This window comes from Cataglyphis hispanica, chromosome 17 (assembly GCF_021464435.1).
Source record: "Cataglyphis hispanica isolate Lineage 1 chromosome 17, ULB_Chis1_1.0, whole genome shotgun sequence".
NCBI classification, from domain to species: Eukaryota; Metazoa; Arthropoda; class Insecta; order Hymenoptera; family Formicidae; genus Cataglyphis; species Cataglyphis hispanica.
Genome location: NC_065970.1, coordinates 692,196 through 711,299, shown reverse-complemented (window position 1 = coordinate 711,299; position 19,104 = coordinate 692,196). Strand labels below are relative to the sequence as shown.

Below are 19,104 nucleotides of genomic sequence, written 5' to 3'. Positions count from 1 at the left end.
TCTCTGTCTAATTGTGGCTTCCACTTTTTAATAGGATATATAATATAGGGAAGAGTCTAGTTATTATATTTGATCACCTGAAAAAAATGCTTATATATTAAAAATTTTGTTATTCATATTTACTCAATTTTATCCGAAATTACCTGTGAAATAAAAAAACATGTTTTAAATCATCAGATGTACAAATTAATAGATGTTTTTAGCATATATTATAAATCTATGGTTTCGTAGAAAAAAATAACATATATTACATCGCATTTTCTTTGCGATAACTTGTATTGCGTTACATAAAACATTTTGGGATTATAAATATTTTCGCACAATACAATTTTTTTTTTTTATATATGCATGGAGATAAACAAGTTACATGTTATAACATTGTATAAATGTTATTCACGCATAATAATCATGTCTTATTGTCACAGAAGAATTAAACAATATCGTGATTGGATGCACAAGATTACCGTATTAAATAGTTTATTCTTATATTTAAGATCGCCTTAAAATTCTAGCCATAGAATGATTATACAGCATTTTACGATCGTAGTTAAGATGATCTTAAATATAAGAATGGATCATGAATACAAGTCAATAGATATCGATCCTTGTTTAATTATTCCAAAGACGAAAGCACCGTGAAGTATGACATCGAAGTTTGCACGATCTTTAAAACAAGAACTAGTATTACTAAATTGTTTTACGAGTTCGTTGCGTTGTAATCTTATAAAGTTTATTATAATCTTTACCGTGGTAAAGTTCTCCAACGAGAAAATATAAATCTTGCCAGCACTTAAGGAAATCGGCTGGAGACTTTTCCGCATCACGAATAGAAGCATTTTTTGAGATTTCGTAGGTGCTTCGTACCAAGGGCTGTTATAGCTATAATTAATGTTTCGATGATGTATTAAACTATAAATAATTGCAATATTATAGTCATTATTGTAGAAATCTTTTGTCTTACATCGTGTCGCGCGTTTTAAGACTGTGATCTATCAGCTTTTGTCCCTCGAAACTGAGGCAGAATAAATGGATCAGCTGAGCGAGAACATACACTATGTACCTCAAAATTATCAAGATGTTGGCGTTCTCCTGCGTAATCTTCAGTCCCAAAAATGCAATAAAGTTAATCTTTTGCACTTATAATTATTTTTCACAATTTTAATAAACATGCGACAAACTGATTCTAGATATATAAAATAATATGTTCTTTATAAATACAATACTATTATATTCTTTGTAAAAAAAAAGCATTTTTTTGTGCGATATTTAATTATTTATTGAATGATTTACGAAAATGTATTGTTTTCGAAATTCTCATCTATTATTATGCTTGTAGTGCATCTGCTGTTTCTCGATTCTTTGCGTGTTCATCAGAATAATCACGTACTTGTAATAAAGTAATGCTAATCATTACTGTATTCAGCGTTATTTGTATAGCCAGAGTCAACGAAAATATATCTTCAATAAGCTGGGCGGATCTATAGCAAAAAATCATAATAATAAACGTAAAATTTTTAAAAACCTCTTTCCATTACTTAAGAGCTTACTTTAAAGCCTTCCGATGTGTGTGCACCGAGAATTCAATTTGTTTGCAAGAATTGTCAGAATGTAAGATTGTTACGGAATTAGCGCTCTTACGCATTACTTGTTCGAATCGAAAACTGTAAATATCTACGCGTGACATCAAATAATACATAACAATACAATACACGTCGCATTCTTCTCACCCGCTTATGGCAAAAATACTGCAGACGTGTTCGACGTAAGTCAGGAGCAGGCAATCGTGGGCGACTATCCCGGTCATAGCGACTTTCCATGCCACGATAGCATGCGAGAAGATGTAGTAAAAATATTTTTTCTCGTCAACAAAGTAGTAGCCTGGATGAGCCGGCAATATAGGACGAGATTCGTTGAGTGGTAGTACGACATCTAATAATTGCGGTACGAGAGACACGGACATGAACAGATATACAGAGATGAAGCAATACACTGCAATAAATGAAGTTAAATTATAATTTCATTGATAAAAGAAGCCAAGAAAATGGACATCACGCGATTCAATCTCATTACTCTTACGCGAGTATCCCAAAGAATAACGTCTGCCCTTCTCAGCATATTTCTTCATAATTTCGAACTCTTCTGGGGTTTGCAAATCGTCCCATTCAACGTATAATTGATCAATCAGAATTTTAATCTAAAAGTAAAACTATTAATTAATAATACATTTTTTTCTTCGTAAAATCTAATGGACTACTGATTCAATTCTAAAAATTGTAAATTTTAAAAGCTTACTTCGTGACATAATATGTACATACAAGAGTGTCATAAAATAAATAACATACTTTATATTGATTAAAATAACACGTGTACAGCTTCACTAATGTTATGATTGTCAACAGGTACGCTGTCATAGTTTGAAAAATACATTGTAGGTTTCCTTCGCATTTAACAAAGTTGGCTATCTGACAATATTATTACGTCGGTGCAAATTAAAAGATCTCCATATTTCAATTTGAGAGAATTATTTAAAGAGAATTATTATAATTACCTGTGGAACAATCATGGAAAAGGTGGTCAAAGTCACTACGCTGATACAGAATAGTCTTGTTTTTGGTTTCTGATAAGGCCACTGACCGGCTAATGACGATACTTTTTTAACAACACTGTAATAATGACTCCATGTAGAGGTCATAATTCACAGACAATTCTTCGTTTTTCCACTTTGCACGCTAGACTAATTTCAAAATTTTATTTCCTCCGAGTTTCGGCGAAATAACAACTCTCGATATAAGGAATGATATCAAGTGCTTTAGATGTCTCATACATAATAATATGTTACAATATTTTCGCATAGCTATTGCAACACGTTTCCATATGACAATCAATGACACGTAGTACTTATGAATAAAAGCGGCTTATTTTTGCCTTGACAGTAAATATAAGGGGGGCGAAGCCCCATTAGGTGCATGACAAGCATATCATTTTGCAACTCTCTTCTACAGGGAACATATTGATTTTATTTTCTTTAACAAGTAACTTGTACTGTGTCGGCAATTTATGTACTTTATTTCGTAAAATTATGGTTTTTAATTAGATCTACGGTTTTTTTATTAGGTCGCATAATTATATCTTAATAATTATTATGTTTTCTCTCTAGAATTGCACACAAAATATTTTAAATTTATAAACATTCTTTCAATTTTTATTTGATATAATAATTATTGTATGCATACAAATAAGAATAATTTATCAAATTTCACTAAACACATAACATTAAAAATTTCATTCATATACGAATAAAAAACTTGTTTTATTGTCACGTAAAAATTATGGTATTATAATTAAATACAAGATTAATATCTAGGCTGGATTTCAATCATTATTTGATTATTTCAATGACGCGAGTATCGTAAAGTATGATATCGAAGTTTGCACAATTAGTTGCAACGATTCAATTCTTTCCAATAAGGTAATTATTAATGAAAGCTTCTCGTTTTACATTTTGTTATGCGTTTGAAGATTATGATTATCAGCTTCTGTCCCTCGAGGCAGAAGAGATAAATTAATTGAGCAACATTGTGCATATATATCTATATATTGCACGATGTTGCTCAATATGTACGTAATATATCATGCGATACGTATCTCATTGCTAATTTTTCACATTTTTTGATGGACCAATAGTTATTTGACAGTGAATGTATGCATATAATTGTACAACATGCGTTAATATTATACATACTTGTAACTAATGCCAATAATCTTTATTATAAAAAAATCTTTTATCTCCGTCGATCAAAATCGATCAAGGATTAATAATATATATATTCAAGATCGTCAAATAGTTATTCTAATAGGCAATTTTGTCATCTTTCTATTGACCAACTATTGACCTGCGTAAGTCACGTTAAATATATAAATCACGATAAACATAAGCTATGTGCAAAAAGCAAAAGTATATTTAAAAATATAAAAAATAACTGCCAATCCATATATTTTATCTCAATCTAATCAAATTGTGATAACAACGAGATATCTGAGATTAATTTATCGAAAATTTATTAAAAATTTATTAAAATATTGCTGATAACTTCTCTTGCATAAGTTTGCGCAAGCTTACATAATGATTAGATAAATGTATATATAAGAAATACTATTCCATATCAATGTGGCAGTTGTCGATCGTCGAATCTCGACGCACAAAATTGCCTCTAGTGTATTACTGTAATAAAGCAATTTTGTTTGTCAACATGGTATACGTAATCATTTTGACAGTGATAGCGGGCGCTTTGAGCCTTTATTATTACATCTTCAAGAATTTGAACTTTTTCAAAAAATATGGCATACCATATAAAAGGCCTTTTCCTATACTCGGAAATATGGCAGGAGTCATCTTCCGTCGTGAAAATTTGTTTGATCTTGCGAAAAATATGTACAATTTACATCCTGAAGCCAAATACGTCGGCATGTTTGATATGACAACTCCAATTGTAGTGATTCGCGATCCCGATCTTATTAAATCTATCGCGCTAAAAAATTTCGATCTATTTCCCGATCATCGCGCCTTCATGGAGGAATATCAAGATCCATTATTTGCCAAAAATTTATTTGCTCTCAGAGGAGAGAGGTGGCGGCAAGTACGGCCTTTATTGAGTCCAGCTTTCACGTCCAGGAAGATGAAAAGTATGTATAAACTGATGTCGGATTGCGCCGCCGAATTTTGTAATTGTTTGGCGCAAATGCCTATAGAAAAGAGGATAATGGAAATAAGAGAGGTCTTTACGAAATACACAAATGATATAATAGCTACTTGCGCTTTTGGTATTAGTGTTGATTCTATGAAAAACCCGAATAACGAATTCTATGTTTACGGTAAAGAGGTGACCACTTTCGACAGAATCGCCTTTGTAAAGTTCTACATCTTTAAAAACTTGCCTTGGTTGGCAAAAATACTTCAATTAAGAATTATTCGTGAAAAAGCAGCGAATTTCTTTCGAGATCTCATAGAAGACACCATAAAAATTAGAGATGAGAAAGGTATCGTTCGTTCAGACATGTTGCAATTAATGATGGAGACTAGAGGGCAAAGTAAAGAAGGCAAACCAGAACTCTCTATCGAAGATATGGTAAATCAAGCATTCATTTTCTTCTTTGGCGGCTTTGAGAGCACTTCGATGTTAATGTACTTTGCTGCTCACGCGATCGCGGTGAATGAGTAAATACAAAAAAAACTTCAAGATGAGATTGATAAAGCCTTGGAGGAATCAAATGGATTAGCACCATACGAAGTAATTAATAACATGGAATATTTGGATGCTGTGATTAACGAAGTGCTCAGAATGTACCCGGTTACTCCAGCATTAGACAGAGTATGCGTGGAAACATTTGAGTTGCCTCCGACATTGCCAGGAACAAAGCCTTTTACTATAAAAAAAGGAGACAGCATATGGATACCAGTTTATGGATTTCATCATGATCCGCAGTACTTTGAAGAGCCAGAAAAATTCGATCCCGAACGGTTTCTTGGTGAGCGGAAAAAAGAAAGCCTCAATTGCGGAGTTTATTTGCCCTTCGGACTGGGACCCAGAATGTGCATAGGCAATAGATTTGCTTTAATGGAGACGAAAGTTTTGTTATTTCATTTATTGGCACGTTGCGATCTCAAACCTTGCGAAAAGACATCGATAACACTCAAGATGGCTAAGGATGGCTTCATTGTGAGGCTCGAAGGAGGCTTGTGGTTGAATATATCACCAAGAAAAAATATTCATCACACTATTGCTACAACGCTATAATGCAGTCAACAAATACAGGGACAATTATAAGAAAATTTCAATATTTTTAATTACATTAAAAAAAATTGGAAATTAATGAATTTTTTTAATATAAAAAAATATTTCTTGCTCAAATATTTTGTGTATCGGTTATATTAATTAAAAAAAATTATTTTTAATTGTTATTTTCTTAAAGTTTTCATACAAAATATATGTGTGATTGACAATCTTAAGATATAAAAATTTAATATTTAAATATATTTTTGATGTTATGAATAATTTAATATTGATACTATGAAATAAAATAATCTTGAAGATTTCCTAGATTTTTAAAATAATTGCTAATATTTTTAAAATAATTTTAGAGATTTAAAATATAAAATATTGAAAATATTGAAATTATGGTTCTTAATTAGAGCTACGGTTTTTCTATTAGGTCTCATAATTATATCTTAATAATTATCATGTTTTCTCTTTAGAATTGCACACAAAATATTTTAAAATTATAAACATTCTTTCAATTTTTATTTGATTTTAATAATTATTATGCACGCAAATAAACATATATAATTTATCAAACTACATTAAACACATAACATTGAAAGTTTAATTCATATAAGAGTAAAAATTTGTCTTATTGTCACATAAGAATTATGATATTAAATACAGAACTAATATCTAAATAGGCTGGATTTCAACCATTACTTGATTATTCTAATGACGCGAGTATCGTAAAGTATGACATCGATGTTTGCACGACCTTTAAAATAAGAACACGTGTTATTAAAGAAACTGTTCTATCTTGCTCAACGCATTGTATATTTCTAAAATCTTTACCGTGGTGAAGCTCTCCATTGAGAAAATATAAATCTTGCCGGCACTCAGAAAAATAGGTCGAAGACTCTTTCGCATCACGAATAGAAGCATTTTTTGCGACTTCGCGGATGTTTCATACCAAAAACTATTGTAGCTGCAACGATTCACTTAAAATCAATTAATTATTCCGATAAGGTAATTATTACCTATTAGAAAGTTTCTCGTGTCTTACATCTTGTCACGCGTTTGAAGACTATGATCTATCAGTTTCTGTCCCTCGAAACTGAGGCAGAATAGATGAATCAGTTGAGCAACTACGTACAATACATATCTCAGTGATTCTAAAATATCACTGTCTTGTTGCGTAATCTTCGGTCCGAAAAATATAATAATTTAATCTTATTGCTAATTTTTGTATTTTTAATGGACAAACAATTATTTGACAGTAAATATGTGCATGTCAAATATAATTGTAAAATATGCGTTAATATTATACATACTTGTAACAGAGTAATGCTGATCATTACCGTGTTCAACGCTAATTGTATAGCCAGTGTAAGTGAAAAGATATCTTCTATAAGCTCGGCAAATCTACAACAAAGGAAAAATATGATAATAACGATAACGATAAATTAAAGAATATTTTTTCATGCAAACTAGATACTCACCTTAAAGCTTTTCGATGCGTGTGCACCGAGAATGCGATTCGTCTGGAAATGTCGTTTGATTGAGAATGTAAAATTTTCATAGAATCAGTGCGTTTACACGTCAATTGTTCAAAACGAAATCTGCAAAAATATGTGTGAATATACATAATATATAATTGACATCAACCATATCTCGTCACATATTGCTCTCTTACCCGACTATAGCGAAAATACTGCAGACGTGTTCGACGTAAATCAGGAGCATGCAGTCATGAGTGACTATTCCGGTCATAGCGATTTCCCAAGCCACGATAGCATGCGAGAAAATGTAGAAAAAATATTTTTTCTCGTCGACGAAATAATATCCCGGATACGTTGGCAATATAGGACGAGATTCGTTGAGGGGTAATACGACATCCAATAATTGCGGTATGAGAGACACACACATAAATATACATACGGCTGTAAAACAATACACTGCAACAGATAATCGCGAAGTATAATGTTATCAAAAAAAATGAGCTGAAAAGATATGTGTATGTGCGACGATGGAAATCGCAGTTTAATATTCTTACAGGAATATCCTAAGGAATATCGCCTGCCATTTTCGGCATATTTTTTCATAATTTCGTACTCTTCCGGTGTTTCCAGTTCGTCCCAATCGACAAATAATCGATCAATTAGCATTTTAATCTAGGATTAATAATGAACTTTTTTATATTTGCTTTATTAGATAAAATATTAAAAATATTAAAATTTGAAATACTGTAATTATAATACAAGTTTTATAAAAAATGAATTACGTACTTTAGATCGGTTAAAGTAGCACGTATACAGTTTTACCAATGTTACTGTTGTCAACATATAAGATGTCATAGTTTCAAAGATACATTGCAAATCTCCATTGCATGTAGTAAATTTGGCTATCTGAAAATTTAAGGCTTATAGATCTTGCATTATTCGACAGAGTTTTATTAAGAATTTTCAGTTACTTGTGGAATAATCATAGAAATCGTGCTCAGAGTTACCAAGCACACACAGAACAGTCTCGTTTTTGATCTCTGATAAGGCCACTGACCAGACAATGATGAAACTCTTTTAATAACATTGTAATAATGACCCCAAGTCGAGTTCATAATTTGTAAGTAGCCTCTCGTCTTTGACTTCGCACAATCGACTAATTTCAAAATTTTATTTTATCCGATCATTTTTCTATCCCTTGGTACGAGGGACGATTCAAGGTACTCAAAAATACCATACATAATTCAATACATAATGTTATATGTCTGCAATGTCACCGCGTAAAAATTGCGGGTTGTCTTCGCGTAAAAATTGCGGGTTGTCTTCGCGTAAAAATTACGGCGTGTCTCCGTGTGTTATAACAGCATGACACATAGTACATACATCTCGTACGAAAAATAGTATATTTATAATGGTGTATTATTTATATGTCTTAACAGGAAATTTAACGTAGAGAAAGACAAAGTGTAATTGATAAGAGTGTTGCGTTGTACAAGTTTTTTTTTTTTTTTTTATAGAACGTATTATTGATCAACGAAATGCTTCATCTCTTTTTTTCTTACGCAATAAAAAATTGGGAGCAACATCACTTATATTTGAATTGTCAAAAAATTAAATCTATATTTGACACAATCATATTTTGACAGGCGGTAAAATTTTATAAACCATAGGTATGTAAATTGTATTATAATGTATAATAATACAAATATTATTATGCATAATGTTATAATGTAAATATTATTATGTAAATATTTTTATTATGTAAATATTATGTATATATTATGTATAATGACTAACAGCAGTACGTCATTGTAATTAAAATATTAAACACACATGTTTTTTTCTCGATGGGATATTAATGTCATCACATAAATATCAAATAGCATTAATGTAAGTTGTTATATTATTAAACAGATCCGAGTACCGTAAGGTATGACACCGAAGTTTGTAGAACCTTAGAAACAAAACCAAGCATTATCGAATTAAAGTAGTACCAAAATACTATTTACAATATTCTTTATTTACCATTGTAAAGTTTTCCAAAGAGAAAATGTATATCTTGCCGGCGGTCAAAAAACACGGTTGAAGACTTTTCATCATCACTAATATGATTAGCTTTTGTAATTTTACAGATGTTTTGTACCAAGAGCTGTTATATCTGTTTTAAAAATGTAGAAAATAATGTATATAAAATTTATATGTTTTTTTGATAAATCAAAGGCGATTATTTTTTACATTTTGTCGCGTATCTGAAGACTGTGATCTATCAGTTTTTGTCCCTCGAAGCTAAGACAGAATAAATGGATCAATTGACCAAAGACGTAGAATATGTATCTTATTGCTTCTAAAATATCATCCTGTTGCGTAATCTATAAAAACATTATAAATACTATTATAATATTAGGCATGTTTAAATGAAATGTAGATTGAGGCAACTTTAATGTTTCAGTTAAAAATGCCTAATATTTAATTTTAATACCTTGTAGTTTGAGTATCATTTTATAATAAATAAAGACATACTTGCAGCAAGCTAATGCTCATTCCTATTGTTACTATTAACATTTGTAAAGCGAAAGGTTTGGTAAATGTATCTTCAATAAGGTGCGCATATCTATATGACAAACAAGACATTAGATATTAATCACAGGAATTTGTGACTTATATCATTTTCGGTTATTTCTCTATCATTAATAGACGTTAAATTTCGTTTTATTGATGTTATGCACTTACTCTAGAGCTTTTCGGTGTGAATATACAAGAAACGCAATTCTTTTATCATACTTGTCAATGTCTGATTCGTCAGCATTTAAAGCAATTTCTGTCTTTCCTTTATGATTATAAAATAAATGTTCGTAACGAAATCTGCAAACAAATTATATATAGACGATTTTGTTAGATTTTAAAAGTAAATTATAAAGATATTTTTTTAAAGATATATTTAACTTTTTTAATTATATTTTTTAATTATATTGTAAATATATTTTTTTTCTCTAACCCAGCTATAGCAAACATGCTGCAAACATGTTCAACATAAGTCACGAACATGCAGTCATGGGCGATTACACCAGTCACGACTATTTCCCAGGCTATGATGGAGTGCCAGTAAATTTGAAAAAAATATTCTCTAATATCCACAAAATAGTATCCTTTATACGGCGGTAGTACGGGACGGGATTCATTCAGAGGCAATATAACATCAAGTATATATGGTACAAGAGACATTGACATAAATATAAATACTGCTATAAAAACATATACTGCAATGTACAATGCATGATTTAAAAAAAGATATATCGTGGAACATAAATCACTGATTCAAATATATAATATAACAAATTAAAATTTATTAAAATCCTCACCTGTATATACCAAAGAAAATCGTCTACTATTTTCGGCATATGATTTCATAATTTTATATTCTTCAGCAGTTTCTAATGTCTTCCAGTCGCAGAACAAGTGTTGGGTAAGGTCTTTAATCTATTATAGTAAAGGATAAATAATAAATATTTAAAATAAAAGATTAATAATACATTTTTTTTCTTATGATTTGATGAAATGCTCAAAAAATAAGAGAAAAATATGTTTACAAGATATATTTTATATACATTTTTTTACTCTCTAAACTGCAGATTGGGGCACTTAATCGCACAACATATAAATATATATATGATAAAACGTACTGTACGATTGTTTATTTGAAATGTATATATTTTTAGCATAACCACGATTGATAATAGATATGCTGTCATTGCTTGATAAGTACATTGTATTTTTTTACATGTAAATTGATACGCTATCTGAAAACATTATTGTTTACAAAATTTTTGTAAAGAAATTCGTTTTGGTGATTACATTACATTAATTTACCTGCGGAACAAATATAGTTAATAATATCATAGTTAAAAATGTAACACGAAATATTCTTGTTTTTGGTTTCAGATATGGGCATATACCGGTGAGTGATGCTATTTTATACACAATGTTGTAATAATGACTAGTGATTTCCATAATATTTCCAAAATGTTCAAAGGAACACAATGTCTTTGATAGCGCTATTCCGATTAACTTCAACCCTATATAGGAAGTACATACAGTTTGGTTCTTTATCTTCTGATAGCAGAAACGAATTGAAACTTGAATTGAATCGTACACATTATCGTTCATAAGAAAACTACTATATACTAAATAACAGCTTTATACATCAATTTCTTGAAAAACAATTTTGTACGTGTATTACATTGTTCGAGAATTGTAATATAGTTCTGCCGGCAGGAAATAGCATTTATTACTGTGACATATTAAATACTATATAAAGACGAGTCAAGTTCTACCAACGAGCGGATCGTGTCCCCTCCGGAAAAAATATATCAGAAAAAAATGATATGATAAAATTAGTACTTCCTATATTGATAATGTATAGCAGATCATTATTTGATGCGTGATCTATACTTTTAATGAAACCGTTTTCAAGTAAGCTAGAGGATTCAGAAGTTCCTTGGCTAGATAGTAATTTTGACTTTTCTTTATTCTGTATGTTACAGATGAAACTGATGCAGGAATAATAATTGTCATCCAACAAATGTGATTGTGTATTCGTGTGATTCTGAACATTCGTAAAATATTTCAAATTAGATTCCTTATCACAAATCCTCGCATTGTTGCTATAATATTCATTAGATGTTAAATAACTCGTGCATTTCTATCTATTTTCTTTTTAAATGTGCATCTAATCCGCGAAAATTATTTTCTGTACAATATTTTGCATCTACAATTGCAGAATAGATGCGTGTCCTTTTTCTCCGTTCTTTGATGTATTTAGCAGTGAATTGCTTACAAATGTTTGTAATTTAATATTATCGTCAATATCAAAGATCTCTTAAGCATACGACGGGTTGCGTATTTCTATAAATATTGAAACAAAGTGTCAAAAGTAAATATACGTATGTATATACGTCATTATATAATTTTATATAAATATTTTAGTTACTAAAATATATAACTGATATTTCGCAAAAAATATCAGAATTTTTTTTTCTTTTTGCTTGGTGCAGGAGGGGAAAATGCCTATGTATATTCCGAGGATTACGAAGGGTTTGTGCCCATTAGAACTTTCCCCTCTCCTCTTTGCAATACCTTATGGCCTTTTGTCGGCATGCTAACTTACCTCGTCCCACAACTCATTTTACTGTGCGCTCTCGCACCCTTCCTTCATAACTCATGTAAGTGCTCGTATATTGTATATATCCAGCCCCTTCCATCCCCCTGTTTTCTATCCCTATCACCTTTTTTGGCCCTCCACCTTTTTAAAAATATCAGAATCTAGAAACGCGAGCATTAATCATTGGATAACAATCATAATCTTCATATTATAAATAACTTGATTAATGGCATTAATCGAACGAGAGATGATGCAAATTTATCATTAATGCCTTATTCACATAATGATCATATCATTATGTTCTTCATATATTGATATTTGAATTCATGATTAGTATAACAATATGATCAGGATATAGGTAAGGTTTTTTACAATGATCATAAGTTAATATATAGATATAGATGTGTATATACAAATACGTTTTATTATTTTAACGTTACTTCTTTTCTTTTTCTTTTTCTTTATATAATAAATTCAGAATATATTTTTTTAGAAGAGCCAAAAAATTAACGTTATGAATTTAATTTTCTAATGTTACATAGAGATCTCTTTCTCCTTAGAAAGGAGAAATGGATCTACCAATAGATTGAAGCTCTCTAATGCTGCAGAACTACCAGAGTCACTGCTTTCAATTTTGACTACTAGGATGTCTCATTTTTGCGGGACTTTGTCGGAGCATTAATCTGATATCAGAAATATCTGTATCTTGATTGAAAAGCGAAAATATAAATTGATAACAAAACCTTTTGCTTTTATTTTCACATACTATTATTTTTCCTTATTTATCTTCACATACTATTTTTCACTATTGTCAGTCTCTGCATTATCATGTCATCATATTTACATTTAATTATTGAACTGTAAAATATTGATAATATATGTAATGGCATTATTTATAATTGATTAATTATTACAATGTAAAATATAAGAGATATATTCATCTCTAGACAATTACAAAACCTGAAACAAAATCATTCAATATAAAAGCGTAAAAACTATAAGAAATCAACAGACAAACATCCAAATAGAACAATAAAAAATTATGAAAAATGAAATTAATGTGTTTATGATATGAAAATTATGTACAATATTTAAATTAAACACATGATACTCTGCATTAGATAAATATACACGTATTCTTTCTCTTCTCACAATTATAGAAAAAAATAATTTTTTTTTTCTAATCGCATGTTGATTCCTTTTCTATGATATCCGAAAACAATGTAGTACGCAACTGAAAAGAAAAAAAATAATTAACATATTTATATAACTAACATTAATATATTGTGTGTACAAAGTAACTTACGTTTTCTTTGTCTTTATTTTGACACAGTTCTGGATTACAATTGCAATTGTTGCAAGTAACGCTGTTTTTGCGACACGAACATACGCGTGTAGAGCATTTTGTTTTACATGCACATTTTATTTCATTGGGCTCTATTTTAAAAGTCAATCGTTGAACTGAAAGCTTGGATTTGTTCTGAACAAATAAAACACATACCGTTTAAAAATCTAATAATCTCTCACATAATTATATAATCTTTGTGTTGTAATTAAAAATGTTGCATTGTTATTACCTGTAACTTTTGTATGCGATTATAAAGCGGCGTACTCTTCCAATCGGGATCTTTATTAACATCATCTTCTATCATTAAACTATCATCAATTTCTATTTCGATTTCTGTTGTTCTTTTTTTTTTAGACCATGATCTTTTGTTCTCATTGCTAAAATTATTTTCTGTCAAAACCTAAAATACATATTAATAATAAAAATAATGTAAAATACAGTAAAATACAAAATATGTTTTGAAAATTATTTTGTTATTTAATTACCTGTTTCGTTGAACCTTCATCCGAACCGATATCATTGAAAGATGCATCAGATGTACTTTGTGAAGATATAATTTTGCTCTCTTTTTCCAGTTCCTTATATTTTTCTAATTCTGTTTCCAAATTTTGATATTTCTCCTGAAACATCAGTTATATATTTTAGTAAAATATATCATTTATATAAAATTATATGATATATATATATATATATATATATATATATATATATATATTATATATATATATACACCTACTTTGAATTCAATATTTTTGTAACATTGTTGCTTTTTGTCTTGTGCCATTATATGAAATAATGTTTTAAATGCCACCTTAGCATCCGCTATTGTATGTATCATATTCCATCTGGTATTTTCTCTAGTTTCTAAAAAAAAAAAAAATTTATTGAATGGAAAATTGCATTCTCTCTGAATAAATAATCTCGAATATTTTACCTTGATCTGACTCGAGAATTTTTTGTTGCAGATCTGCAATTTGCGCGTTACGTAGCTCTATGAATTCGGCGACAGTCGCAAGTTCTTCTTCGTTTGCATCGCCATTTTTTTTCAATTGCTCCAATTGATGCACCAAGGAAGCTCTATCTTGCATAAGTCTCTTAAGAGAGCAATCCGCTTCTATGGTGGCCATTAACACTTCAAATTCCTGTGCCATCAATGTTTTTATCTCATCTTTGCTGTTGGCCTTTTTTTCTTGTCGCTGCATCGCTTTTTTATGCATCTCCAATGCACCCTGATATGTACATATAAATTACTTAGATATTTTACAATAATAAAAACGTTAAAAAATATTCGAATAAGATAAATTTCTTACAAAGTATTATGATTTTTTATGAAAATATAAAAAAATACCTTTAATCTTTTGTTAACTGCAAAAGCTTCTTCCATTTTTCTTTTGAAGACATTCTCCTGTTTATTATGTTGCGTTTTCATGCGTACTATTTCACAAGCACGCTTACGATCTTGAGCTTTCAGTCTATTAATTTCCTTTTCTTTAGATTGCTTCCACTTTGTAAAATTATTCGCATCAATACGCATTTGCCTGATAAGCTTAACTCGAGTTTCTTTTAGCGATTGTATTTCGTTGGAAAGAGTTTTGACTCTTTGATCCTGTTTCTCCTTTATCTTAATTATTTTGTTTTGTTCTATACATTTACGCGTTAATTCTGTTATTTTTTTTTCTAATTCTTGCACTTTTTTACGACGTGTTTCAGCTAATCTGTATAAAGAATACCAATAAAGTAAAACTTTACTAATTATTATTTTTTAATTACTTACTTGGAACTGATATTGTGCGCATGTACCGCTTGTAACTGTTCCTCTTTTTCTGTATGTAATCGTTTAAGTTCTTGTTCCATTTCTATAATATTCTTTCGGCTCTCTGCTGCTTGTTGTGTAGCATTCTTTAAAAGTTCAGATACAAGACTTTCTTTAAGCGCTAGCTCTTTATTAATATTTTGGACTTCGTTATTTCGTTCCGCTTGCCGCAACGTATGTTCTTCTTCTTTTTTATCAAAATAATCTAAACTATCTTCAATATTATTCAACTCTTCTATCTGCTCTGTACGTTTTGTATTTTCTTCTATATGCATTACATAGTTTTTAGAATTAGATATTTCATGATTAATAAGTTCTTCAGATGCTTTTCTTTCATCATTTTGGATATCTGTGTGGATGAAATAAAGATCAAATTAAAGATTACAAAAATTACATGTGAGAAAGATTATTTAAAATGGTTTATATAATATTTAAATAAAGAAAAATACTTACCTAACATTTTTTCATACATTGCCTTTAATATATTATATTTTTCATTGCTAATTTCAGGACAGTCATTAAGATCTTGTAAAATTTGATTAAATTCATCCAATAATGTTGCCATGGAGGATCTAATCTTTTCTCGGGCTTGTTCAGCCATTTCCGCTCGTTCGTGCATGACAACGATTTCTACTAAATTCAAATTTAATTTCTCTGTCATATCTCTAAATTTTTGTTGTAATATACTATATTTTTCTTCGAGTTCTTCATGTTCCTTAGGACACGTTATGCCAAGTTCTTGATTTATAAGAGCTAGTCGCAATTCCTGAATTATTTTGTTCAATCGATTTATCTCAGCTACCTTCGAATCTTGATTTACGATCGGTTTATTTTTTATCTTACGTGCGCGGTCCGCATATCTCAATGTGCTAAGAGTTTCATCCAAGTTATAATCTGTATATACAAATAGATTTATTATTAATGAACAGTATGTGTTAAACAGTATGCGTTATAATATCTATATACATGAAAATTTACCAGCAGGACTGACACAGGCAATCATAAGAGTCATGGAATTACCACCTAGAGAATCCTGTAATAATCTTGTTAGTTTACTGTCTCTATATCCAATGTATGTTCCAGGAGCACCATCACCGAGTTGGGAAATTACATTGCCCAAAGCTAACAATCCCTTGTTTATATTGACACCTTCCTTAAACCGTTCTCCTGTGGCTTGAGTCTTTTTACTACGTTCTGAGCCCGCTAAATCGACTAGATGAAATTTTGAAACTGTCGCAGTATTTCTGTATATATATAAAATAAAAAAAGACATTTTCATAAATTTAACAACACAGCATATATTAATACATAGAAAAATATAATAAAAGAATCACAAGTAAAAAATTACTCACGGATCATTTTTCTTTTGTTGATGTATGCATATTGTAAATATTGCATGACTGCGACTGCTATGTGCATTCATAGCAGTTGCGCCAGTTACACGACCCATAGCACCCTGAGTCAAACATTTTAGTGTCTCTTCAGCATTTATAACTTCTTTTTCAGTAATGCCAACAATTTTTATACTTTTTCCATCTTCCCTAATATCTACAATAGATTGGCTTCTCTGCTTATCAGATAACAAATCATACACTTGTTCTTGATATAATTCCATGAACGACACAGCTACTTTAAAACTCCAATCTTCCTTTGATTTGATTCTTTCAAATATGTCATGAGTAACTCTTGGTATTATACCCTTTTCTCCCGTTCCTACATAGTTAGTACCCATAGAATAAGTTTTACCACTTCCTGTTTGTCCATATGCCAATATTGTTACATTATAGCCTATAATAAAAAGATTTTTAATATAATAAAAACATACATCTTTAAATAATAAAAACATTTTGGAAATATTTACCTTGAAAAGTATTATCTATCAATCGTTTAACAGCTATATTATAAAAATCTTCTTGTGCAACATCAGGAGGAAAAACATAATTATATGTAAATGCCTTATCAGTATTACATATATGAATTTGTGGTTCTCCAGGAACAACATCCAAGCACATTTGACATCCCTTCTCAATTTCACTTTCCACTAATGGACGGATGCGCAGAGCAACGCAAACGGTATCGTCACACATCTAAAAAAAATGTTATAAATATATTCATTTTATCAAGATAATATTAAACAAGATAATTTTTATCATTGTTTAATATATTTGTATTCTTTCTCAGTTTATCAAAATAATTTGAGCAAAAACATTTGTATGTTTATAAATAATATTTATATTTTACAAGTCAACATTAAATAATTCAAAACTAGTCAACATTAAAAAATTAAGTTTTAAATTATTTTGATAAAGAAAGAACATTTATCTTCACTATAATAGTTCAGCAAACTCGAATGAGTTTTGCTGCTTAATATACTTTATTTACATCTAAATTTGCTGAACTATTATAGTGAAGATAAATGCTCTTTCTTTATCAAAATAATTTAAAACATTTTTAAAACTTAATTTTTTAATATTGACTAGTTTTGAATTATAATATATATATATATATATATATATATATATATGAATATATATATATATATATATATATATATATATATATAGGATGTCCCAGGATCTGACAAATTGTAGAAACATATTTTACAAATGGAACTAAGAAAAAAATATATGAAGTTTGACTAGAAATACTTTATTATAAAGTTATAAGCAAATTGAAACAGTACATGAAATAGGTAATTACTGATTTTCTATTATGCAGAATATGAAAAGTCGAATGTGTTTAGTGTAAAATATAAAAAGCCGAACATTATTTTGTTTTTCTTATTTCCATTTATAGAATATCCTCCCGCAGTTTGTCGGGTAAAGCCCAGAATATGCTGTCGTTGTAATTTGCACATTTAATCATAAAATAAAATATGTCAATAAAAGAAACAAAGAAAGGAAGGTACAAAAGAAGAATCTTTTTCACAATGTAGACAAATATTATTAAATAATTCTAAAAGTAAAAGAAATGCATGTTGAAGTTAAACCAGAGGAATGAAAGATAAATAATTTTTATCTTAGCTTTTTTTTTTGCTTAGATGCAATATATATTTAAAGCGTCTATTTTTTGTGATATCGCTAAAAAAACTATTTGTACTTACTTTTAATACAATTTTTCGGAATTTTACAACTTAGAACATACTTTGAAGAAATTCTATCAGCGCAAGAATATATACAAGGATCAAGAATTCCCACTGAACTGTTGATGAGCACAGGACACAGGTAGCGAGCAGAAAGACGTTAAGTTTCAACCAATTTGAATTCTATTCAGCAGTGAAGGAGGGATGGTAGCTAAGGAAACAGTTGGCCGCGTTCAACCATAGACGTGAAAATATTCTTCATATGATACGCGTTCAACAGAGAAAGTGTTCAGTTGTCATCCTGTCAATTCTCGACGTTGATTTGTTGGTTCTAAAAGTAAGAGCCAATCATGTTCGATTGCTGATTTTCTTTTAGTGTCTTCGATTAAATATAATCAGATATTGATCGACTTTATTGATTAATAACGTTGTTGTATTGTTTCTG

General features: G+C 29.8%; 4 protein-coding genes across 4 annotated transcripts; 1 reads left to right on the top strand and 3 right to left on the bottom strand.

The window, feature by feature from the left end:
* Window positions 1-305: 305 nt before the first annotated feature.
* On the bottom strand, window positions 306-11,397 carry LOC126856051 (uncharacterized). The gene is made up of 21 exons (XM_050604229.1): window positions 11,126-11,397; window positions 10,939-11,055; window positions 10,618-10,735; window positions 10,254-10,515; window positions 9,989-10,120; window positions 9,775-9,869; window positions 8,230-8,414; window positions 8,045-8,164; window positions 7,813-7,930; window positions 7,453-7,699; window positions 7,259-7,378; window positions 7,091-7,181; window positions 6,823-6,959; window positions 6,612-6,744; window positions 2,549-2,695; window positions 2,077-2,194; window positions 1,728-1,989; window positions 1,548-1,661; window positions 1,388-1,478; window positions 962-1,098; window positions 306-879 (listed from the first exon to the last, which is right to left on the bottom strand). Exons 1-21 carry the CDS (start codon window positions 11,264-11,266, stop codon window positions 576-578), a joined length of 3,189 nt encoding a protein of 1,062 aa, XP_050460186.1. The 5' UTR covers window positions 11,267-11,397; the 3' UTR covers window positions 306-575.
* On the top strand, window positions 4,187-5,942 carry LOC126856100 (cytochrome P450 9e2-like). Its single transcript, XM_050604304.1, is given in 1 exon segment — window positions 4,187-5,942. A coding segment is annotated over 1 exon segment (1,545 nt). The 5' UTR covers window positions 4,187-4,250; the 3' UTR covers window positions 5,796-5,942.
* On the bottom strand, window positions 6,452-9,249 carry LOC126856120 (putative odorant receptor 85d). The gene is made up of 8 exons (XM_050604346.1): window positions 8,230-9,249; window positions 8,045-8,164; window positions 7,813-7,930; window positions 7,453-7,714; window positions 7,259-7,378; window positions 7,091-7,181; window positions 6,823-6,959; window positions 6,452-6,744 (listed from the first exon to the last, which is right to left on the bottom strand). The coding sequence occupies exons 1-8, from the start codon at window positions 8,371-8,373 to the stop codon at window positions 6,558-6,560; spliced, it is 1,179 nt and encodes a 392-aa protein (XP_050460303.1). The 5' UTR covers window positions 8,374-9,249; the 3' UTR covers window positions 6,452-6,557.
* A 1,745-nt stretch (window positions 11,398-13,142) lies between the features above and the next one.
* LOC126856083 (chromosome-associated kinesin KIF4) lies at window positions 13,143-18,922 on the bottom strand. Its single transcript, XM_050604266.1, has 13 exons — window positions 18,681-18,922; window positions 17,439-17,664; window positions 16,930-17,365; window positions 16,556-16,821; window positions 16,031-16,471; window positions 15,539-15,926; window positions 15,113-15,479; window positions 14,699-14,993; window positions 14,501-14,628; window positions 14,250-14,384; window positions 13,994-14,164; window positions 13,723-13,896; window positions 13,143-13,650 (listed from the first exon to the last, which is right to left on the bottom strand). The coding sequence occupies exons 2-13, from the start codon at window positions 17,662-17,664 to the stop codon at window positions 13,597-13,599; spliced, it is 3,081 nt and encodes a 1,026-aa protein (XP_050460223.1). The 5' UTR covers window positions 18,681-18,922; the 3' UTR covers window positions 13,143-13,596.
* Window positions 18,923-19,104: the final 182 nt, after the last annotated feature.